The sequence below is a fragment of the Chenopodium album genome, chromosome 8 (genome assembly GCF_948465745.1).
Source record: "Chenopodium album chromosome 8, dcCheAlbu1.1, whole genome shotgun sequence".
Classification (NCBI taxonomy): domain Eukaryota; kingdom Viridiplantae; phylum Streptophyta; class Magnoliopsida; order Caryophyllales; family Amaranthaceae; genus Chenopodium; species Chenopodium album.
The window spans coordinates 34,093,657-34,118,274 of NC_137841.1; the positions used below are offsets into that span (position 1 = coordinate 34,093,657).

Below are 24,618 nucleotides of genomic sequence, written 5' to 3' on the forward strand. Positions count from 1 at the left end.
CCTACTTCCCTATCTACTTTAGTTAGAGATTTAGGTAATTTTTTTTATTAGGGGATACGACTTTACCCTGTCACTCATCCACTCATTCTATATCATTGCCGAAATAAATTTGAGGAATTAAAATAGAAATCCTCCCCAGTGGAGTCGCCAAAAACTGTAGGAAATATTTCAAGCATTACCCCAAACTTGAACCCCACTGTGATCATACACTAAAGCATGGTGGTGTCCAAAGGGAAGGAAGGTAGAGCAAAAGAGTCGCCAACAAGTTTTAGGAACTTGTAAACCGTTCACAGGGTGAAGGTTACACCCCTTAACAATCCAGGAGATCGTTAACTCCAATAGGTCTGGAACTAAGACTGGAAGTTCGAGGATGAAGGTACAAATCCAATCTAAAAGAGAAAGAACCTGCCCTAATAATAGGCCTCTACTTTATTCTTCTCATATTCATGTACGCTTTCTGGCTAACATGCAATCATTAGGTTTACCCTAAACCTGTTTATCTATGTTGGTTGAATATTAATGCACAAATAAATCTATTATTGGCGATCACTTGAATTATAATCTTATTAACCCTAAACAAGATTATTAATTATCTTATTAAGCGTGATTACAAGTACAAATTCCCTTTAAACATGCATAAAAGGCGTGATCAAGCAATAACAATAAATATCAAGCAACATGATAACCATTATAAATAATAATTATTAAAATAATCATGAATCACAAAAATAATCACCATCATGTTAAAGCATAATTATAGCAAGATCCTAGGCATGATACTAACAAGATTAATAACAAACCCTAGCATGTCACTAAGCATCAAAGATCAAATATATAGCCCTAACATGATACTAACATGAATATTAGGAAAGACAATAAAAGGCATCATAAAAATCATAATTGACATTATATTCTTTACCCTAAACATGATACTAGGAACTTATTGTTGTCACCCTAAACATTAAATTAAGAAAAGCATCCTAACATGATACTAGGAATCAAAATAACAACCTAGACATGATTTCTATATCGTAATATCAATAAAAACAATTAAAGCACTTACTTGGATGCCTCGTACCTCTTTCTAATAACTAAATACACACGTTAGTAACTTCAAGGAAAATATAAAAATCAAAGAATTAAATTAAATAAAGATTAAGAAAGTTTAGACTAAATTCGGGACAAAACCCTCAGAAATCAAACCTTTCACGTCTAGGGCGAAGGCAACTTCGAATTTGGCTAGGTGTGTCTAGATCTTGTGAATGCGGAATTTTGTATTTGAGAAAAGGCTAGTTTAGAAAAGAGAGAGAATATCAAGAAAATCTTGATGAGAGTCGGTGATTGAAAACGGAGGTTTTAGGTGGCTATTTATAACAAAAATCAGTCGGATTATGATAAAAAGGAATCAGAGTTTCAAAAAGAATAAAACACGACGCTGTCGCCAAACACGCCCCCGTGGCCAACGACAGAGCTTGTCGCCAAGCGACAGACGTGTCGCCGCGACGCCAGGCCTGTCGCCAGGCGACCGCCTGTAGTGCGGCGCTGCAATCAGTTTTTCCTCGCATTTTCATATTTTGATAAAATTTAAGCGTACGAAGGGTAAAACTGTAACTTCCTTAAAAACACTTCTTTTATTCCAAATAAAACTCTTAAAACTTTTAATGCTAATCACAATAGGATTCAAAAGAACCTTCTAGAATATTTAAGAAGACCATAATCAATCCTAATTGCATTAGGAATGATAAATCATAATAGGCCCTCCTCTAGATCATTGGGCCGCATATAAAAATCAAACAGGACCCAGTTTAGTAATTTGGCCATAACTTCCTCATTATTCATCGGAATTGGGCTTATAATATATCGTTAAAAATCTCTTTTCGAACCCAATATAACTACACTATTATTGGACCCTTTCCATGGATCGTACTAAACTAGATTGGCTATTTTCATAAAATAGGTTTTCAAAAACAGAGAGAAAGAAGAGAATTAAAAACTAACTGCAACACTAAACTTTCCACACTTTCACTTTATTCGATTATGATTCGACGTGAAAGGTACTCATCACCGGGTTTGATTTTGGGGAGACACAAATGGGTGTCTACAAGAATCTACGAGTCTAGAAGCAAAAGTTACAACTTTACAAGTAGAACCTATATTTCACCTTACCTTGTTATTGGCTAGAATTAAATAAATGTTATTCATTCTTGCCATTATCAAAACACCATTCAATATTAGTAATTACTAAGCATCGAAGATTCAAAAACGTGGAATAAATTTTATTTAATGCTTCATTGAGTCATAATGTGTTTTGAATTGCTAAATAGATTTAAAGTTCTATATGATAGAAATCATCAAACCATTTCTATATATAAATTGTCTCTAAAATTTCAAATAATTCGAACGAAAATGAACATTGCATGCGAAAGATCCAAAGGGATGGACTTTCAATATTATTAGATTATGAATCCATTGATATATGTAATTATCATTCTAATTTGATAATTTTGACAAAGCCACCATTTAGAGAAATGATGATGCGAACTCGAGGTCGAATACATATCGATGTAGGAAAACTAAAGGTTCAAAGGCTAGAGACGGACAATGAAACTTCATTTGTCATACGATCACTACTTGTGCTTAGTTGAAGCATAAGAGTGAAAATTTTTAAAAATTCAAAAGGTTCAGTATGAAGTTCATAATCAACTTGACAAGATAATGATTACATTACAATATGATTGTAATGGTGAAAATTTGAGTCAAGACATTTACTTGGCAACACATTCAAAATATTGTGATATGATCGAAATAATGAGAATTAAGCCAAGACCTTGATGAACATCCAAGAGTTGTGAAATCGTTTTATGACAAACTCCGAAAGAAAACCTTGTGAAGTGTTTATGAAGGGAGCTATCAATCTATATGAAATATATTTTGATAATGGATGAAAATTACCTATCTTCCAACCATTATTCATGGGATATACTTGTAATATAAGCTAAACAAACTATATATGTCAAATCAAATGTAGCAAAGACTCCATATAAGATATAGATAAGAAGAGTTCTTGTAAAGTCTTTCTACAAAGCAAGGAATAAAAGTTGTATTAAATCATTTGATGCACATTTGATTCCTATACAGAACACGGGGTACTACTACACGGATCATACTTAGAATAAAATGTTTTTTGCTCAAGTAGGTGCCCTTATGGAAAATTGTTCCAAAAGGTCAAGTGAGAGTAGTGTAAATCTTGAAAGAGTTTGAGAAAAGCAACAAACAAACATGGTTCAAACCATGGTTGGTTCACCCAATGCTGAATATGCCTCTTCAAAAGGCAAGTGGGAGTATAAGAATCTCAACAATTTTGAGAGCCTTGAAAGAGTTCAAGAAAAGTGATTTTGAAAATCTTGAAGAATTGAGAAGTAATTGAATCAAAGAAACAATATAAGCATGATTCACCTCATGTTACAAATGACAATGCGTGGTCTCATTATGTGTAATGGGAATAATAACCATGTGTCAAAGGTAGTACATTCCAAGTGCACATCCTCAATTGTCGTTTCTCATTGAAAGCTAAATAAAGTTGATTATGAGTTTCAATTGTTTCATAAAAACCCACAATGATGACTAGCATATGTAAAACTTAGTCAAAGAAATATGATTTCATATTGATTAAGAGTTCTAAAACATTCATTTTGGAACATGATGATTATGCAAGTAATAAAGATGATTTGACAGTGATAACTCCAAGTGGTTTAAAAACCATGAAATCTTTGATAGATTCTTAGTCTATAAGAAAATGTATGACACTTGATTAATTTGCCTAGTTGGGTGAGACCCATTATAAGCAAAACAGACAAGAGAGAAAAAAGTTTTCTAACTAAAGCAAAGACTTGTTAAAGGATTCAACTAATTCATAGTATGACTATGACTACAATGAAAACTTTACATTAGTCATGTTGCAAAGATCTATTAAAGATATTTTTGTGATTTCTACCTTATAAGATTTGGAAGATGGATTTTAAAGCACTTTCTAGAAATTTTTCATGAAAGAAGATTTGTATATGATACAATCAAAAGTTTGAAGATCCAAGGGATGCATTGCATCATGGAGTTAGTGTTCTTAATTTTGTGAGTTAATCAAATTTTTTGATGCTCTCGTAAAATGAAGAAAAGGTCGTGTGTGTACAAGATGTTTAGTGGGAGCTATACAGTCTTCTTGGTCTAGTATAAAGAGTGATTATTCATTTCTTGAACAGTCAAGTGATGGTTAATGCATTTTGTATGAAAACCTAGAAGAGGAAGATGAGTACAGATGGGATTCAAGATCTATAGAGATAGGTTTTGAAGTATGTTTGAGCTTAGTTAAGAAGATTATATTGATAAGATTCTTATAAGGTTCAACATTATATTGAAAGGAGTTTCAATCCCATTTAACATTTCACATTGCTTAATGATTCAATACTTTGAGAAAAGTTGATGAAATTAAGGTTTTGAGTGATGATCCTTATGCAATATGCAAAGGATGTATCATGCATGTCATGGACTATACTCGTCTATTTGATACACGTGTTTTAGAACAGGTGATGATAGAATTATATCGAAATCCAATGTAACGTTAGAATACAAATTAGAAATTTCTAAGTTCCTTGCAAAAGGGCGAAGGAAAATTCTTAGTGTATGGAGGTGAATATTATTATAAAATTTAGAAATTGCAAAATTCATGTTTATGAGAATGTCTCATGAACTCTACTTATTATACCCCTTTCATTGCCTAAGCATGAGAAGCATACTAGTGCAATTGGATTGAAGCTAATGATGTAATTTAAGTTGTATTTGTTTTTTGAGAAAAACTTATTACATATGTAATACATTCATTTGCAGAATTATGTTTAATTAGAAATTTATCATTTCTCTTATTTAATTGTGGTTTCAATATTAAATAAAATGTCCAAAGTAATTATGGATTGATGGGCTCATCGGGTTAGTTTATTTAAATAACATGGTGAATGAAACCCCACAGGTGAACTAAATTCATATATTATTTAAGTTCCCAGTTTGGAATCATTAAACTGGACATAAATGATTTCAATAAGTGGACTAGCATGTAAGATTGATTGGATAGCGTAGTTTCATGGGCTATAAGAGCGTAGTGATGCTCGGTCAATCACATGGATATGCATGAATGATGCATGATCGAACTATAAACCTACTTTGAAGCTCAAGTATAGAGCTTCCGGATATATTAGTGGATTGCTTTGACATGAGTGGAACATTGATTTTATTCAATTATTAATGTAACTATGTACATTCAAACGTATTCCCGTAATTGGAGATTATAAAGGGTGTTTCCTTGTTACCTCATGATTTGAGTAGGAGCCTTAGTTGCCACAAGATTGGATTGAGTCTACCTATTTAATTAGGAATGTGTCTTGGCCCCTTGAGGAGGGAGAATTCAGAAAATGTATGGCCGTACTCAAATGAATTACAAAGTAATCATTTATTTTGTAATTCGAACTCAGTTTCACAAGAAAAGATTTGTAGATTAATATGATCACGACATGAGATGCAATCATATTATCAAATCGACACACATTGACTTAAGGAATTTGAATATTGTGCACTCGTCTCAGACAAGTGGGAGATTGAAGGAGTTCTGTCTTCGATAAGTGCAATTACTAGATATATCAAGGATCACTATTATGGAGATAATAAGTTCATTCTTTTGGGTCGTCATTATCTGTTGTTAGACTATGATCATTGATCTTTGGGCTAGTCAAATAGTCCAAAGCCCACTAGAATGGATCCTATGAGGTCACACAACAAAGGTATTGGGTTAAGCAAGTTATAGGCCCATTTATGGGCCTCATGAACAAGTGACTAATCATGAATGGGATTGGGCTAGCATAGTTAGATTAGAGTAAGGATTTGGGCTTTGTCAAGGACTCTTATTTAGAGATGAGATCTATAAATAAGGTCCATGCCTAGTATGACACAACACAATTAACAATTAATTGTGCATCAAGTAACCAGCAATCCCAAAACCCCCACTCTCTCTCTCTGTCCCACGCCTCTCTCCTCCCCCCCTTGGACTCACGGTCGGCCACCCTAGTGGCGTGTGTGGTGGTTCGTGGTGGTTTGTGATTTTTTCGTTGCTCGTTCTTCTCCATAGAAGGACAATTGAAGTGTTCGATTACGACTAACTAACATTAGAGGTGAACTTTATCTGTGCCTGTGGACTAAGTAGAGGAATCACGCTTGAGGTTCTTTATCTCCCTTGTTCTTGTTCGATCGCACGTGGAATCACGCTTCAAAGGTATTAATTCTAATTCTTTATATGTTATGCATGATCTTGGGATTAGGTGTTATATGAATATGATTCATGTTTTTCGCATTCGTACCAATAAACTCCTACAATTTCTCCCTCTTAATTGATTATAAAATTAACATGGACTTCAAATTAATCGTATTAATATGATCAAGCGCGTTCATGCAAGAGGCTAACTGATACTACTGTAGGAGTTTATAGGTACTACGCAGCGGAAAACATGAACATATTCAATCAAGTACCAATCCCAAGATCACATGCATAACACACAAGACACATAATCATACCTTTGAAGCGTGAATTCCACGTAGTAGTTTGATTGACAAATCAGGGAGAGAATAGAGCCCCAAGCGTTGCTCCTCTACTTAGTCCACGAGATTCGAACGAGCCGTCCACCAATACTAGATTGGTTGAGTGATTGAGGAAAACCAGTATCACCACCTTTAATGGACTAACCGACCACCACGATCCACCACCACCACGAACCACCACACTGGCGCCGGGGAGGAGATTGAGAGCCGTGAGAGAGAGAGGAATATGAGAGGGGTTGATCTCGTGTTTGCTAATTCGGGTTTGATCTTACTGATCACTGAATGACTTGCTGCATACCCTATCCACCTAGTCTATTTATAATCACATTATAATTATACTAGGGTTAGGAAGCCCAAACCCTCAAACCTACTCTACATGGCCGGCCATACTAGAGGACGAGGCCCATGATGGGCCTTGTCCTCTCATGCCCAATCTAGACCCTTTGTGTGACCTTATAGGATCCGTCCAATTGGGCTTTGGGCTATTTTACTAACCCAAAGATCGTTAGTACCTCTAGCTATGATATAACGACGACCCAAATGTCCAAACTTAATTATCTCCATAATTTGATCATTGATATATCTAGTAGTTGCACACGACGAAGACATAAATCCTTCAGGCGCAGCCCACCAAATCTAGATCAAATGACCTAGAGAGGGCACCTTTCCCAATGACCGTATAAATAGGGAGATATCCCCTATTTTTTGGGGCACATTCAATCATTTATTACACCTACCCTACATTCTCTTACATCAGAGAACACCTGATTTTAGAATCCGAGAAGATCTCACTTTAATTTCAACACCTTTTCCTATTCTCGCTCAAGTACTAACTTGATCATCAGAGGCGGAGCTCTAACCACTCGGAGTCTCCATTGTTTTACAGGTACATGCCGCGTTCAACCAGTCTTTGAGCTGTAACTCTCCCGAGGGACAAAAACTGTAACACCCCCAAATTACTCTCTAATATTTAACAATGCTAATCCAACCTTAGGGAGTAATGTGGGAGTATTACCGCCACGTGATTACGTAAGGCTTAACAGAGTTTTGCAGCGGAAAACAGTACTTATCTTTTATTAATAATAATAGTAATAATAATAGTTTGATACACTTTCAAAGTAGCTACACCACTAATACCATGTTTACTAAATTAAACTAGGTGATCACCGCCCATCATTCCCAATGCAGCATATAGTTCACGTTGTCCGATCGCCATCACTACAAGCTTATCTAAGTATGGCCTAAAAATTCAGTGCATTAAATTCATAAAAACAGCAGGTGCATTGGTTAACCCAAATGGCATTACAGTGAATTCATAATGACCATAACGAGTCCTAAAAGCACTTTTTGCAATGTCCGACTCGGCTATCCTCAACTGATGATACCCCGACCTCAAATCGATCTTCGAAAATACTCCCGCCCTTTTTAAATGGTCGAACAAATCATCAATCCTAGGCAACGGGTACTTGTTCTTGACTGTCACGTTGTTCAACTCTCGGTAATCTATACATAGCCTCAAGCTTCCATCCTTCTTCTTTACAAACAACACTGGTGCACCCCATGGTGATGAACTCGGTCGAATGTATCCTTTCTCCAGCAAGTCGTCTAACTGAGTCTTCAATTCTTTCATCTCAGCCAGGGCCATCCTATATGGAACCTTTGAAATAGGTCTTGTCCGGGGCACTAAGTCTATAGTAAACTCAACATCCCTCACAGATGGCATCCCTGGAATTTCTTTGGGGAAAACGTCAAGAAATTCATTTACTACTGGAATATTTTTCCCATCATCTCTACCTCCTTCTTCTATCCTTTGGACACTACACAAATACAGTGGATGTCCCTTTGCCACACACTTCTTAATTTGCAAAGCATATATGATTTTTAACCCTAATTTCTTCCCCTCCCTTCGATAGGTTACCCTAACTTTGCCCGGGCCACTCAACGTGACCTTTTGGGCCTCGCAATCAATTTGGGCCTTGTACTTGCCCAACCAGTCCATCCCCAAAATAACATCAAGATCTTGTAAGTCAAGCTCGATTAAATTTGACGGAAAGTCTATATTTTAAATAACAAGAGGTACATTCTGATGCATTTTAGTGCAACTCACCATTTCCCCTGATGGGATAGCAATATTTAAGGAAACAGACATCGGACTCTCTAACTTGAGTCTATCTACTAAAGTTCTAGAAATAAAAGAGTGAGACGCCCCTGAATCAAACAAGACTTTAGTAGACATAGAACAAATAAAGAAATTGCCAATTACCACATCCGAAGCAGTTGCAGCCTCACGGCTGTTTATCACGAACACACGACCCATGGGAGCAGCTCCACTGTTATTGTAGGGTCCAGGCTTAGGATTGAATTCGCTGGGTTGAGTTGGCTTGAATTGGATTTGTTCTTCTCATCTACCCGTTTGCTCATCTGAAACCTTCTTGTAACACTCATACTCATGGTGGCCTAGCTTTTGGCAGTAGCGGCAGGTCATTAGGTTTCCCTCACAATCCTTTCCTGGGTGGTTTTTCGCACATCTCTTGCAAAAATAGGTTCTCTTGGGTTTGTCTCCATTCCCTCGGTTCCCATTCCCTCTTTCAAAATCAACCCCTGTTGTCCCTTTTCCCATTAAAATTCCCACTCGGGTTCCCTTCAACCTTGGGTTTCTTCTCACTCCCATTGAAAGCTCCACTAGGCTTCCTCTTTTCCCCAGAATAGTTTCCCTCTAGCTCTCTCCCTTTGATCCCATAAAGGTGCGCTGCCCTCCCGTAAACCTCATCTAAGGTCTCAAAAGTCACTCCTCCTAATTTCCCTTGAAGGGTTAAAGTCAAACCTTGCTCAAACCTCTAGGCCTTAAGTGCCTCAACTGGCACTACCTCAGGTGCAAATCTCATTAACTCAATGAACTTGCTATAATACTCATTAATCATCATGTTCCCCATCCTAAGGTTTGTAAACTCCATACACTTTTGTTTCCTCAAATAGGCAGGGTAAAACTTCTCTCTTAAAGCTTCCTTTAATTGAGCCCTCCCAAAGTTAGGATTACTCAATAAGTCATCTCTCCTTTGACTCCACCATAAATCGGCTTCCTCTCTAAGGTAATAAACAGCATTATTGACTTTTAATTCCTCAGGGCAATTAATAGCATCAAAAAGTTTATCAAATTCCCTCACCCAATTTTCTAATCTCGCTGGGTCTACTTTGCCAAGGTAAGTGGGTGGTTTGGCCGCAGCTATTCTTTTAAAAACTTCCCCAAAAGCATCAAGGTCATTATGGGCTTTTCCCTGGTTTGAGACAATACCAGCTATGTTTTCAGTTATTTTGGTTAGCCTTTTGATGACAGAGCTGACCTTGGAACTACTCCCTTTCTTAATTCGTTGCCTTAGAGACATGATCCTGAATAATGTGGTAATTAAGCACATGAATGTAAAAATAAATTACTCATTCATCCAACAAAGACTTAGAGATGTGATAACTTTACTGTTCGCAAAATATCTTGAATACTAAACGTTCATGAGTTTAACTAGCAAGTCTAAATTGTCATTTTAGAAGCAACTCTAAGTAAGATCTCAAAATAAATCATCACAAGATTTATCATAATTTGCATACAATTATAACAAACATTTCTCCATATAATTTGTCACATAAAAGTGCAATTCACCTTCTAATCCATTTCAAATTTATGAATAATTATCGAATAATACTTCATGAACCTTCACTAATGTACCGTGGAATATAAAAATTCCTAAAATACTATGAATCTTAATGCAATTCGAAATTTAATTCGAATCTTTATATTCTAAAACAAAGTTTGGACGTTTGCTTAGTCCATATGCACATAATTCACGTAAAGTTCGAAATCATTTTGAATACGTTTCAAACTCTTTAATTTCGGAAATATTATATGTATATATATAGTTATAAGTTGAATACTTGATTCATAATGTGGATTAATTGGACCAATCATATCCCAGGTAAGACAGGTTAGGGATGACGTTGCCCTGAGCCCAAGTCCTGCCTAGCCAGAGCTCATTGCCAATCTAATAATCCCCACTATTAATCTTTCTTCATATTAAAGTGGAAAGTAGTTTTTACTTAAATATATACTTAATATATACTTTCAGAAAACAAATGCGAAACTCTATCCTATATGCCCTTCTTAGGTCTACCCATCAGTTTTATATTCAAATTTTTATCTTTTTTTAAGACCCGAAAACTGATACCACTTTGTAACACCCCCAAATTACTCTCTAATATTTAACAATGCTAATCCAACTTTAGAGAGTAATGTGGGAGTATTTCCGCCACGTGATTACGTAAGGCTTAACAGAGTTTTGCAGCGGAAAACAGTCCTTATCTTTTATTAATAATAATAGTTTGATACACTTTCAAAGTAGCTACCCCACTAATACTATGTTTACTAAATTAAACTAGGTGATCACCGCCCATCATTCCCAATGCAGCATATAGTTCACGTTGTCCGATCGCCATCACCTATCTAGTAGGGCCAAGCCAAAACAAAACAAATACGTATTAGCCAAAATGCTAAGTACATACAAATGCTAGACATGTAAAATCAATTTAATTAATTAAACATGCTTTCGAAGAGATTTAACTTTGATAAATCATAATTTATCCAAATCATTCCTGAATAGAAATTCATGTATAAAAACCTGTCAAAAGAACCAATTTTCGAAATAACCAACTTTTCAAAGATAATTCCGAATAGGATGGATCAGTCCATATTTTTATAAATCGTTTTCCCATCTAAGTGTGCACACCTCCAAGCTAGTAACTCCTTTACATAGTGTTATCAAGGGGAAAGACTAGGTCATATAAAGTCCATAGTCTTCAACTTACTCCGCATAGTGGGAGTTAAAAATCCAAAGATCCAAGGAGTAAATCCTGTTAAATAAATTTTCCAATATCCCATACTCGGGATAATTTAAACAATAAAACTTTCTTTTTAAAACATCTTGAATATCAGTACAAGTTTATAATCGACCATATGAAATATTGAAACATTAGAGATCAAACACTTAAAACATGTTTCTCCGAAATATATTTCACAATCATTTAAATATGGTTCGAAATCATTTAACATGTAAATCACGTTGCATATAAAAGTCACTTTTAAAAGATCTAGCCACATGTATGTACCTTGATCCTTGCACACAAGTACAGAACTCCTAATTTTGAGCCCGAAATTCCTCCTATAACAAACCAATAATCCTAATCAAATACTTTTCAACCCATAGACACAAGGACTTAGACTATCGACCTTGACTAACTGTGCATGAACAATTTATTATCATAACCCTTTTATAAAATTAACACTAATTGTATTCATGAAATTATCTTTAACAATCCATAAATAATAATAATAATAATAATAATAATAATAATAATAATAATAATAATAATAATAATAATAATAATAATAATAATAATAATAATAATAATAATAATAATAAGGTAGTAGTCTAGTACGTAGGTAGTAGTAGTAGCAAAAATATCAACAGTAACAACTACAATACTAACAACAACAACAACAACAACAACAACAATAAGAAGAAGAAGAAGAAGAAGAAGAAGAAGAAGAAGAAGAAGAAGAAGAAGAAGAAGTGGTAGTAGTAGTACGTTGCATAGGTGTAGTAGTAGTAATAGTAGTTGAGAGTAGTAGTAGTAGTAGTATTAGTAGTACTTAGTAGTAGTACTAAAATGAGGAATATATGGCTTACTTACGGTGAGCAACGCAAGGAAGGAGATGGCAACAAGGTGGTGGTCGAATGGCGGCGGTATGGTGGCAGCGAGGAGGTGCTCGTGAGGAGCTCAAGACCACAAATGAAAGCTAAAAGGAGGTGAATATGGGGGAGAAAGGAGAAAAGAGAAAAGAGAAAGGAGAAGGGAGAAGGAAAGTAAGAAGAGAAGTAGGAGATGTGATGAAAATAGCTCATGTTCCATGGCTATTTATAACCCCAACTCATGCACTATTCCAACCGATTTCATAAATGCTTGCCAACCTAATTAATGCAGCCAACCTAATAAATGTTGTTGGCCTAATAATTGCAGCTGGCCCAATAAATGCTGCTGACCCAATAAATGTAGCCGGCCTAATAAATGTTGTGAATATGAGTAGTATTAATATAAGGGTTGATTTTGATTACGGAAGGAGGAATAATTTGGTACTTGTTAGTTTGACTTGGAAGCAAAATATTGGAGGTTGAAATTCCGACAACTTTGAGTTGACTCATATAATTATAAAGCGTAATAAAATTATATCTTTGTAAAATCATATATGGACTTAAATAGATATTGTTTTTGTATAATAAAATATTTCAGAAAAATCCATAATTATTAATTAGTAAACGGCTTAAAAATACGGGGTATTACACTATCACCCAGAACACTTACTGGTCGGGACAGTTAAACCACCATTAGGAATGCCTAAGACCCAATGCACTTGATTAGTAGATAACCTAAATTGTTTCCCATTAGGTGCAATAAGCACATTATGCACAGGATCTATTCGACTCATTATCCAATATCCCCAACTGCCGAGGAAAGTGTATTTCACTTGAAGGTGTTAACAACCCATCCAAAGCCATTTCATTAACCCAGCATATCCTTCTATCATAAAAAGTATGACATATTCTAGAAAAGGTCTCAATACGACACTTCTATTCGGTGGCTACAAAATTAAGATAACAGATATAATTACTAAAATTAGTTCACCTTTCAAAGTTCAAAGATAAAAATGAAAAACAAGACACTAACTTAAAACTTACCCTCCCATACATTTCAACTTGCTGCTTAATAACCTCACCCTTTCTCTTCACTTGACCACCAACGCTAATACAATCATCCTTAATAAGATTAACATCATCAATTTGAAATGGATCGTTTTAAATTTGAATTGGGTTCAAATAAGCTAATCAAATCAATACAATATCTATCAATAGCCATACCATAAACAATTAGTTCAGAGAACTCTGACTTGAGGACTTGCTGAATGAGTCCTAACCTGTAAATATAAAAATTGCACAAATCCACTTTTCACTAACCAATTGACTACACTTAGCACATTTTCAATTGGAATTGAACACCAAAACTATTATAATTTATTGTTCTTGGAATCTCACGAAGAGTTTTTGAGAATTTTTGCATTATCTCCAATTGAGAACCTAGAATCATTCCAAAGTTAATACACTACATCATAAAACCTGTTATTATGATCTGCTTAGGTTTATTCAGCTTAGCATTTCAGCACTTCATCGGTTGAGCAATTCAGCAATTTAATAATCAAGTAATTCAACAATAGAGCATTTTAGAAATTTAGCAAACCAACGGAGCAATTCAGCAATTGAGCATTTCACCAATTTAAGAAGGTCAGAGATGGATGAGTATTTGGGACAGGCCGGTATTCTTAGGAAGTAATAATTTAGGAAGGGCAGAGATGAACGAGTTTCCAGAAAGGGATGTAGTAGAGGATGAAATAGAGGGGTGTGATCAGATAGGGGCATTGATTGAAATATGCCCTAGTGGTGAAGATGATGAGTTTGTTAATACAGAAAAGCTGGACAACATTTCTCTTACACCAATGGGGGAGACCTCTTCCCCAATTAGGCCAATTCAGATCATTCAGACCCCTAAAACTATTTTAATAAATAAGGTATCTGTAATGACCTCTGTTGAACCTCCAAAAGTTGGAATGGTGTTTAATGGTTGGCAAGAAATAGAGGAATATTATAAATCATACGCAGAGCAATGTTAGCAGGGGTTCAAAGTGCATTTACGAACGAGTTTTTGAGAATTTTCACAATATCTCCGATTGAGAACCTGGAATCATTTCCAAAATTAATACACCACATCATAAAACCCGTTATTATGATAAGCTTAGGATTATTCAGCTTAGCATTTCAGCACTTCATCAGTTGAGCAATTCAGCAATTTAGTAATCAAGAAATTCAACAATAGAGCATTTCAGAAATTTAGCAAACCAACGGAGCAATTCAGCAATTGAGCATTTCACCAATTTAAGAAGGTTAGAGATGGATGAGTATTTGGGGCAGGTCAGTATTCTTAGGAAGTAATTTAGGAAGGGCAGAGATGGACGAGTTTTTAGAAAGGTATGTAGTTGAGGATGAAATAGAGTGGTGTGATCAGATAGGGGCATTGATTGAAATATTCCCTAGTGGTGAAGATGATGAGTTTGTAAATACAGACAAGCTGGACAACATTTCTCTTACACCAATGGGGGAGACCTCTTTCCCAATTAGGCCAATTCAGACAATTCAAACCCCTAAAACTATTTTAATAAATAAGGTATCTTTAATGACCTCTGTTGAACCTCCAAAAGTTGGAATGGTGTTCAATGGTTGGCAAGAAATAGAGGAATATTATAAATCATACGCAGAGCAATGTGGCTTTAGAGTTAGCAGGGGTTTAAAGTGCATTTACAAACGAGTTTTTGAGAATTTTCGCATTATCTCCAATTGAGAACCTGGAATCATTTCCAAAATTAATACATTACATCATAAACCAGTTCTTATGACCAGCTTAGGATTATTCAGCTTAGCATTTCAGCACTTCATCAATTGAGCAATTCAGCAATTCAAAAATCAAGCAATTCAACAATAGAGTATTTCATAAATTGAGCAAATCAACGGAGCAATTCAACAATTGAGCATTTTAGAAATTGAGCATTTTAGCAATTGAGTTCTAGAAGAAATTGAGCAAACCAACAAAGCAATTCAGCAATTGAACAAAGTTAAAACAACATGCTACTCATTGACATAAAGTTCATCTCAAACAGCATGTACATACCTAATAGCCTTAAATACACACCTCAATAGCGAAGAACTACTAACCACAACACAACGAACATCTTAAGCACAGCGAATAGCTCAAGCACAAATCAAGCATGGGTTTCGATATCGCGAAACCTCAGTCACTACTTAACAAAAGAATGTTAACAACATTGCGAGCTCAGAATCAGTGGAAGGAAGCCGAAATCATCCTACGCCATGAAGATTCAAGTATCGCCCTTGCCTTTTCTCGCTCCTAGGGTTTCGATTTCTCAGTTTCTCCCTCGTATTTTCGTTGCTTTCTACGTTACTTACACCGTTAGTCCGTTAGTGTAAGTTAATGCTGTAATTACACCTTCACCCCTATACTTTATGCCGTGTTGACGATTTTAGCACTGAGATTAACATTTATTGTAAATCACCGAGAGCAACCTGTATTTACTGTTTTAAAAAAATGAAAGTTACATATATATATATTGTACTTTGGTATGGGGCGATGACCGCCTATACTAGATAGTGGCATATACTCCCCCCATTAGGATTTTTGATTCAATTATTATATACTAGTTTTGTGCCCTGTGCGATGTCTGGGTTGTTTATGGACTTTTAAGATAAAATTACATTATGATTCAATTTAATTGAAAATAGAATTCTTAATTAACCTTTTTTTTGCCACAAAGTCTATCTATATTTATCCAATGTGGTACGACACTTGGTGCGTGAAAAATTAAAACGCTAAATGATGTTGTCTTGTAGCCTAATTATAAGTTTATTATTTTGTATTTTATCGAAAATAAAACTCTAAACTAACAATCTTATTCTAAATTAACTTTTTATCTTATGAAGTCTATCCAAATATATCTAAGGTGGTGCGACACTTGGCGATTTTTATGTATAAAGTCTATTAAAATCTATCTAAGGTGGCGCGACACTTGGCGAAAAGTTGGAACGCCAAGTGTCGTTATTTCGTGACCTGACTAAAAGTTTAACTTTATATATTAGTTACTAGTTTTGTGCCCATGCGATGCCCGGGTTGTTTATTCAATTTAAAGATAAAATTTTTAATCTATATGTCAAATTTTAAAATATACAATTGATACAAAATTAGTTTATTGATGTGCTTTTGTGACGATTTACTATCTAGTAGGCATATAATGATTAATACTAATATTGGTGGAAATGTTCGATTTAATAATTTAAAAAAAATAAACAAATAATAAATTAAATAAGATAAATGTTCAAAGCCCATTGGGTTGACCCGAACCCAAAACTTTGAGCAAAGAACATTTCTTGACTCGTAACCTAAAGTGACCCAATCCGTAATTTTCACAGCGCGCCATGTAGGATTATAAATCTTAATAGTAGCCAATTAAATAAGAGATTATTAATTTATTTTAGAATTAAATAATTTAAATGCCATGTAAGCAAAATTGGCGAATGAGATTTTTAAGTTTAAATTAATTAAATATTATATATTATCTTCTAATATTAGGAATTTTATCTTAATATATAACAAAATTTAGGCTCATAAATACAAAAAAAAAAACATTATTTAAAAAATCTATATATATTTTTTTATCTTATGAAGTTTATTTAAATCGCTCCAACGTGACGCGACACTTAGCGAAAAGTTGGAACGTCAAGTGTCGCAACGTCGTGACCTGGCTAAAAGTTTAGCTTTATATATTTTATTATATATGATAATTTTTAAGAATTATAATCTAATAATTTTTTTGAATAAAATTATAATTCAATTTGTATCTCTGAAATATTGGTCTTTTATCGAAAATAAAATTCTAAACTTTAAATTTTATCCTAAAATTCTATATACATTTTTTATTTTATTATATATGATAATTTTTAAGAATTATAATCTAATAATTTTTTTGAATAAAATTATAATTCAAATTGTATCTCTGAAATATTGGTCTTTTATCGAAAATAAAATTCTAAACTTTAAATTTTATCCTAAAATTCTATATATATTTTTTTATCTTATGAAGTTTATTTAAATCGCTCCAACGTGGCGCTACACTTGGCGAAAAGTTGGAACGCCAAGTGTCGCAACGTCGTGACCTGGCTAAAAGTTTAGCTTTATATATTAGTGTTATTATATGATATGATTATATGATTCATTAGATCTAAATCTCTTTGTAGATGTCGTATGAATTTATTTATGAATTTTTTTTTAAAAAAAAAATAAATAAAATAAAAAAATAAAATAAAAAAAAAGAAAAAAAAAAAAGATTTAGATGTATATAACCTCGCGCCCTTGCCTGGCTAGTGACTCTGCTCCCCTCTCTCTCATCGCACTTCACATTCTCCATCGAATACTTGTATCCTCCATTGAAGCAGCTTCTGAGGTAAGTTGTTGTTTCTCTTAAAGTCATATGTAAATTTCACAATTTAGGGTTCACCTTTGATACTGTATAATTTAATTTAATTGTCAGTGCAGTAATTTAATTCGGATTGGTACCCAAAATCGTTAATCGAACCAACTAATTGACAGGCCGCAATAATGGGGATTGATCGAAAATCCAAGGATAAAACTAGAAAAAGAAGTGCAGATCAAGGTTTTCTCTTCCTAAATTATTGTTTTACCATGTTAATTAATTACTTTTCTGTTGATATTTGCAATTTTAAGGTAATTTGTGTTGTTGTTGATGTTGTTATTCTGCAGATGAAGGTCATGGCAAACGGCACAAAAAATCAGATGATTATGACAAAGGTAACAAGAAAAGAGACAAATCCCGTCACAGCAAATCTGACAGGCATTCTAAACGTCATTCTGGAAAAGGTTAGAACCATCTAGCGTTGTTTAATTTTTCTCTCGTAAAATTTATGCCATGTTATTGTGCATAATTATTTGTTTCATGAATTGTGCTATTGCTGAATTTTCTTGTAAGGGTCAATATGATTATTACTCCGTAGTTGTTTGCGAGAATAAATGGATTTAATTGGATTGTAATATCGAATTGGAATTTGGGAGTTTTTAACTTAATGTTTGTGAAAGTTCCTTCAAAGCATGATGACAGCATGTTTGGATAGGACTATTTGAAGTAATGGTAGGGAAAAGGAAGGGAAGGTGAGGGGCGGGAGGAAGAAATTCAACTTCTCTTGTTTGGATGCAGAAGGAGAGGTGAAAGTTGATAATTGGGGTACGATGTTGAAGTATTAGCCTCTAGAATAGTAATACAAGTCAAAGTATTCCCGACTTGCGTCCTAAATTGATTGTAGAGTAGGGTAAAAAAAACAAAGATCCTTACTGTGTTTTTGGACAGAAAATTAGAAATGAAAGGGAGTGAAGAGGAAGGTAGAAATGGGGAGAGAAAGGATGAAAAAAAATGTTAGTATCATTGTTTGGATTACGGAGAGTAGGAGGGAAGTGGATGGAAGTATGAAGCGGGAAAGGAGAGAGAAAGTAGAAAGGGGTGAAAGTGGGCAAAGATGCACGGGAAAGGAGTTGAGAGTAGAAGCTAGTGAAAGAGGAGAGGCAGAACTTATGTGAGAATTGTTACCATTTCTTACCAAATCTCTCCAATATTGGAGAGATTAATCTCTATAGTCTGCACTCTCTCCTTTTACTCCTAATGTAGCGATGCATCATTACTTTACTTTGAATGAACCTTTCCTATCCGGATATGAAGTGGATCACCCATAGCTTCCAAATCTGGGATGTTGAAACTAACCCTATTGGTTTAGTTTTGTCACCTCTATATGGATTTTGGATATTTTGCTTGAAGTATTACTGATAATATAAGGCATGTCCTTTACCTTATTCTAGCTGCATATTCATACAGTCACGGATGTTTGGAGGCTTGTTGTTTCTTGGTCTTTGTACACTCTTGGTCAGTGTTATTACTTTTGTTAGTTGACCGCCACCGTTAGGATTAATGTGAAGGTGCTCTGCAAAAGAACATTTCTCGAGCTGCACTTTCTCACTTTTTTGGAAAATAGCGTGTGATGTATCCATTATCAATTTCTGAAAGTCTTAAGGTACACATCCAGAGGCTTTAACTTGAATATCCCTAATCTGATTGATGCATGGTTTTTGAGTTAAACTGCTAACCGATCAAGGTTATACTTTTGAACTTCCTTTTTCTTTTCGGCTTCCCTGTAATGCTAGTTACATTAAATCATCGACATACATTAGTTGCTGTGTTGGCTTTAATTATTCTGTAATCAGGAGTTACCAAACTTGAGAGCAAAACAGATGCAGGTTGCCATTGACACTTTACTGTAGTTTTGATGTTGGGATGTATCATCATGCCTATGATTCCTTACTGCTGTTGCGAATGGTTGTGACTTGTGAAAGGCATTTGGCTGCAATTAGTGCATCTGCATTCTGCACAGGCTTTGTAGAGGTTTTTCTTTACTTGATTTGCTGTTGAGAAATTCACATATTCTGATGCAGTCATTGCAGTGTATTAACTATTAACCATGTCCAAATTTGGAGTTTTGCTGTAATTTATTCAGTGATACTTCTCAATCTGTAGTTTCTGCAAATACTCTAATATCAAAGACTCCAAGCCTGTTACGTTAACTCTATTAAGTCACAATGACTACATGAATTTTATTTTATTGTATTCTAAGCAAATACTCTAATACCAAAGCTTCCAATCCTGTTACATTAACTCTGTCGGAGTTAACATTTCGACTCAATTCTCAATTTAGAATTTCGATTATCCTTCTTTCTTTCCTGATTTTTTTTTTTTATCATGGTTTCAGTATTTATTTTCTAATTTTCCTCAACTGTAAATTATTTCTTTATCTAATTTTAATCTTTAAATACAATATAATGCAATAGAATATAAATTACAAGAAAGATTAATTCTATGCACGGGATAACCTAGTTTCTTAAATATTGAAGGACACAATTCTTTCCATTCCCCTCCCCTTTCCTCCCCTCCTTTTCTCTCATCTTCTTAATGAACTATCCAAAATTCTAAACAGTGGAAAATCCCTCCTTTTCTTTTCTTTTCTCCCCAGATGCTTCAGTTCCAAACACATTGTTAATCAATTGAAACCCTAGTTTGCAGCACAGAACTGATTCGAAAATGCAAATAAACTTCCAACCAAGATTTAATTTGAAAACTCAGCGAAAATGAAGTAGCAAATCAAGATATTGTGAATTACAACAAACATTCTCCATTGTTGTTCAAGCAGAGGAGAAGCTCAGGAGATGAGAGCGAAAATAAATAGAAGCCTTTTTCCTCCACCACCTGCATAATTTGTGTTTTAATGTACAGACAGATTGTATTTTTAGTTGTACTTTGCAACTTTTATTGATGTCATTCGTGCACTAGGTGGGAAGAGGAATAAAAGCTTGTAATGTGGTCACAGAAGAATTGTCATGAGACGTTGCTGTTTACAATTGGGCAAAATAGTAAAGATCCTCATGAGTTTTACTATTTGGCCCAATACATTTTGCAACAATTGTTATGAAAGGTTGCTGTTATCTGTAGCTTAACAGTTACTCAATTTTATTAGAATGCATCTCTTGTAATTATTTTTGTGTTTGCATTCATCCAATTTTAATGATTCCTGTCTAAACTATAGAAAAAATTTCTTGTTTAATAGAGTAATAATGAAATAATGCTGGATCATTGTACTGACCTGTGGATACTGTTGCAGAAAAGAAGTCAGACAAAAAGCACAAATCTGAAGGTTCTAAATCCAGCCAGCATCCAGTGAGTATTTATCTTCTGTGTCGTTGCACTTGGTAGTAGGCAGAGTTTTGAAGTTACTCCGTATTAGTCACTAGTTTTAATGTCCTTGTTTGCCAAAACTAATACTTCGTATCATTTTTTACCTTTTAGATATCTGATTTCAAAGAAATTACAAATGATGACTACTACTCCAAGAACAACGAATTTGCTACATGGCTGAAGGAGGAGAAACGAAAGTTCTTTTCAGATCTTTCCTCTGACGTAACGCGAGAATTGTTCTCCGAATTTGTGGGGGTCTGGAACTCTAAACAACTGGAATCTAAGTACTACAGCGGCATAAACACAGCACCTCGGTCATCACACAATTGGAAAATAAAGTAGTAAAGAGTTCCTATTATTCACCATGTAGATTCTTGTATGTTCGTTTTCAGCTCATTCCTAGACTAGGATTTGGTATCATATGTTTTGGAGATGTCTGAATTGATGATGTGCTATGTTATTGGATGTAAATTAATGCTTAGTTAAATAAAATAAATTTTACATTCTCTTAGAGCACTCACATTAGTGAGCAAAAAAAAATTGATCATTCTCTCTCTAGCCACTTTCTCTCTCTTCCCAACCAAATTTGCTTATGAGCATTTTTGGTGAGGAAATTTTATCCCACTAGTGATCAAAAAATAATTGAATTGCTCATGAGCATATTTTCTTTTGCTCATTGATGTAGTAACATTTCTATCATTTTTGCTCATCAATTTTGGATGAATGTTGGGGCCCACGACATTACTATTCATTATGAAATTTGCTCATCCTATGAGCAAATTGTGAAATGCTCATGAACATTTTTCATTTTCCTCATTGATGTAGTACCATTTCTACCAAATTTGCTCACCACTTTTGCTCATGAGCAAAAAAATGCTCACTGATGTGAGTGCTCTTATATCATCCGAGTTTAAAGACCTATTGCAGTGGTCCAAGGGTCAATTTGCATCCTCGGGGTGTGATGATCAAGTGTCACAATGAACATATCCGCTCCCCTTATCCCCCAAACATTGCCACCCGGGTATCAAGTGTCATCCGATTTTTGTAAAAGTTTGTGACAATTGGGGCTCAATAACCTAGTAGTCCTAAAAAAAATGTAAGTGATGTAACTAACAATAATTTTACCTTCATATTCTCCCAAACTAATACTACCTCTGTTACAGGTCAAATGCAACGATTAGACATTTTCCCTCTATGATTTATGTTAAATCGTCGCACATAACATGTAACGGGGGTAGTAATTATTATTCCAATAAGAAAACATACTTATAATCGATTATATTATACACGGTCGTCATAGTTTATGCTACCTCTTCTTGGTTGGATTTATATCCGGAAGCTTCTATTTCCCATCAACCTATCTTATTCTCGGACCATGCTGCTATTGTATTACGTGAAGAAGGTTTTTCCAACATTAGGAAGCGTCCTTATAAGATTGAAAATTGGTGTTTGGGTCTGAAGGATATTTCTTAGTTGATTAGTTCTGAGTGGCAGACTTTTCACCCTGGATATTTTATGTTCTCGGTGTCTCGAAAATTGGATATTGTCAAGAAAAGCTTACTTTCTTGGTGTGTTTCAAATAAGCGAAGTTGGGGTATTGATTAGCAAGACTTACAAAGTTCTTTGACTTATGGTGCTTCTAATCTTCAGTCAGAGCAAGACAAAGGTGACCTTTTGTTGCTTCGCAAAGATAAATTGTCTCATGCCCAGGCTGCGTTCTTATTCTGGAAACAACGCTGTAAGGTTCGATGGGATGCTCTGGGTGAATCTCATTCCAGTCTTCTATTTCGCTCAGTGCAGGCGCGTCGTCGTCGAAATAAAATTATGAGTCTGCGGGATGACAATAACAATTGGGTTTCGGAGTTTACTCAGATTTGTGAGCTCCTGCAGAGTCGTTTTTCTGGCTTATATAATTGATATGGGACTTCTCCTCCTCCTGCGCCTTGTCAATGGGAAGATTTGGAGATGCCTCGTCTTTCTTTTGAGGATTGTCAATTTCTTTTACGCCCTTTTTCTCCCTTGGAAATTAAGGATGCGATGTTTAACATTGGTTCTGATAATTCTCCAGGACCTGATGGTTTTACGGCTGGCTTTTTCAAATCCCATTGGGCGGTAGTTGGTTCCCAGATTATTGAGGCCATCCAGTATTTCTTTGCTCACGGTTACCTGTTGAAGGAATGGAATCGTACATTTTTGGTTTTACTGCCTAAGGTGGATCATCCTGAAACTCCTTCTCAGTTCCGTCCTATTGGTTTATGTAATGTTCTCTATAAGTGTATAGCTAAATGCCTCACTAATCGTCTTCGTTGGGTCTTACCGTCCTTGATTTCTGATTCCCTAAATGCCTTTGTCCCGGGTCGGATTATGGCAGATAATGGTCTTCTGGCTCATGAGATTGCTCCTCTTCTCAGACTAGGTTGTGTTTGGCGGCTCTAAAACTTGACATGAACAAGGCTTATGATCGAGTGACCTGGGATTTTCTTTGGGATGCTCTTTGGCACTTTGGGTTTCCCTCGTATTGGGTTCACATTTTGCAACAATGTGTCTCCACAGTTTCGTATCAAATCCTGGTGAATGGTCCGCCGTCCCAGCCTTTTGTTCCTAAATGTGGTTTACGACAGGGGGACCCTTTATCCCTTTATCTTTTTGTTCTCTGCATGGAAGTTTTTTCTCTTATGTTACGCAGTGATGAGAAGAGAGGTCTTTTCCTGCGTGTTTCTTGACGGGCTCCTTCGGTTTCCTATCTGTTATTTGCGGATGATGCTTTATTGTTCGAGTCTCTCCGTTAGCTTGTGATCAGGTGCTTTCAGTTACAAATGAATTTTGCTCGGTCTCGAGTCAGATGGTTAATTTACAGAATTCATTTGTCATGTTTAGCTCTAATACTCCTAATAACTATAGAGATTATTTGTCTTCCAGTCTCAATATGAAATTTTTCCTTCCACTGGGAAATACCTGGGTCTCCCGGTTGACTTAGGTCGAGGAAAGTGCAAGGAGTTTCAGTTTATGATTGACAAAGTGGTTAAGCTCTTTTCCTTGTTTGCTTCGCTTCATCTGTCTCCAGCTGCGAAGCTTGTTATCATCAATTCCATTATGGTTGCTACCTTCAACCATATTCTGTCAGTCTTCAAGGTCCCTTCTGTTTGTGACCGGATAGTTTCGCTGCTTTCTCGGTTTTGGTGGAGTTATGAAAAAGATTCCAGGGGTATGGCCTTAGCTTCTTCTACGGTTTTGCATCTTCCTAAAGTTTTAGGGGGATTGGGTATCCGCCACCTCCGTTCCTTTAATCTAGCCTTGCTGGCCAAACAAGCTTGGAGATTTCATCACAACCCACAGCTTTTCGCTTCTCGTGTCCTCAAAGCTAAGTATCCCTTGCTTTTATCTTTTAAGCCTTCTATCATTGCTACTAGGCCTTCTTGGGTTAGTCGTGGCTTGGCAGAAGGAGGTGGGGTTTTATCTAAGGGCATTGCTTGGAA

At 35.4% G+C, this 24,618-nt stretch overlaps 1 protein-coding gene across 3 annotated transcripts; it reads left to right on the plus strand.

Moving 5' to 3' along the window:
* Window positions 1-17,710: 17,710 nt before the first annotated feature.
* On the plus strand, window positions 17,711-21,647 carry LOC145556015 (style cell-cycle inhibitor 1-like). Of its 3 annotated transcripts, none has more exons than XM_081617706.1 (5): window positions 17,711-17,797; window positions 17,890-18,007; window positions 18,115-18,231; window positions 21,069-21,124; window positions 21,254-21,647. In XM_081617706.1, the coding sequence occupies exons 2-5, from the start codon at window positions 17,953-17,955 to the stop codon at window positions 21,482-21,484; spliced, it is 459 nt and encodes a 152-aa protein (XP_081473832.1). In that variant the 5' UTR covers window positions 17,711-17,797; window positions 17,890-17,952; the 3' UTR covers window positions 21,485-21,647. The 3 variants fall into 3 exon arrangements, with proteins under 3 accessions (XP_081473832.1, XP_081473830.1, XP_081473831.1); XM_081617704.1 differs by having other exon boundaries at window positions 17,722-17,797; window positions 17,944-18,007; XM_081617705.1 differs by having other exon boundaries at window positions 17,737-17,797; window positions 17,885-18,007.
* Window positions 21,648-24,618: the final 2,971 nt, after the last annotated feature.

Bases quoted from the DNA above. Each gene is read 5' to 3' on its own strand.
- LOC145556015 (XM_081617706.1), top strand. From the start codon at position 17,953: ATGGGGATTGATCGAAAATCCAAGGATAAAACTAGAAAAAGAAGTGCA. The intron at 18,008-18,114 runs GTTTTCTCTTCC...GTTATTCTGCAG, and splicing joins AAAAAGAAGTGCAGATCAAG to ATGAAGGTCATGGCAAACGG. The intron at 18,232-21,068 runs GTTAGAACCATC...ATACTGTTGCAG, and splicing joins TAAACGTCATTCTGGAAAAG to AAAAGAAGTCAGACAAAAAG.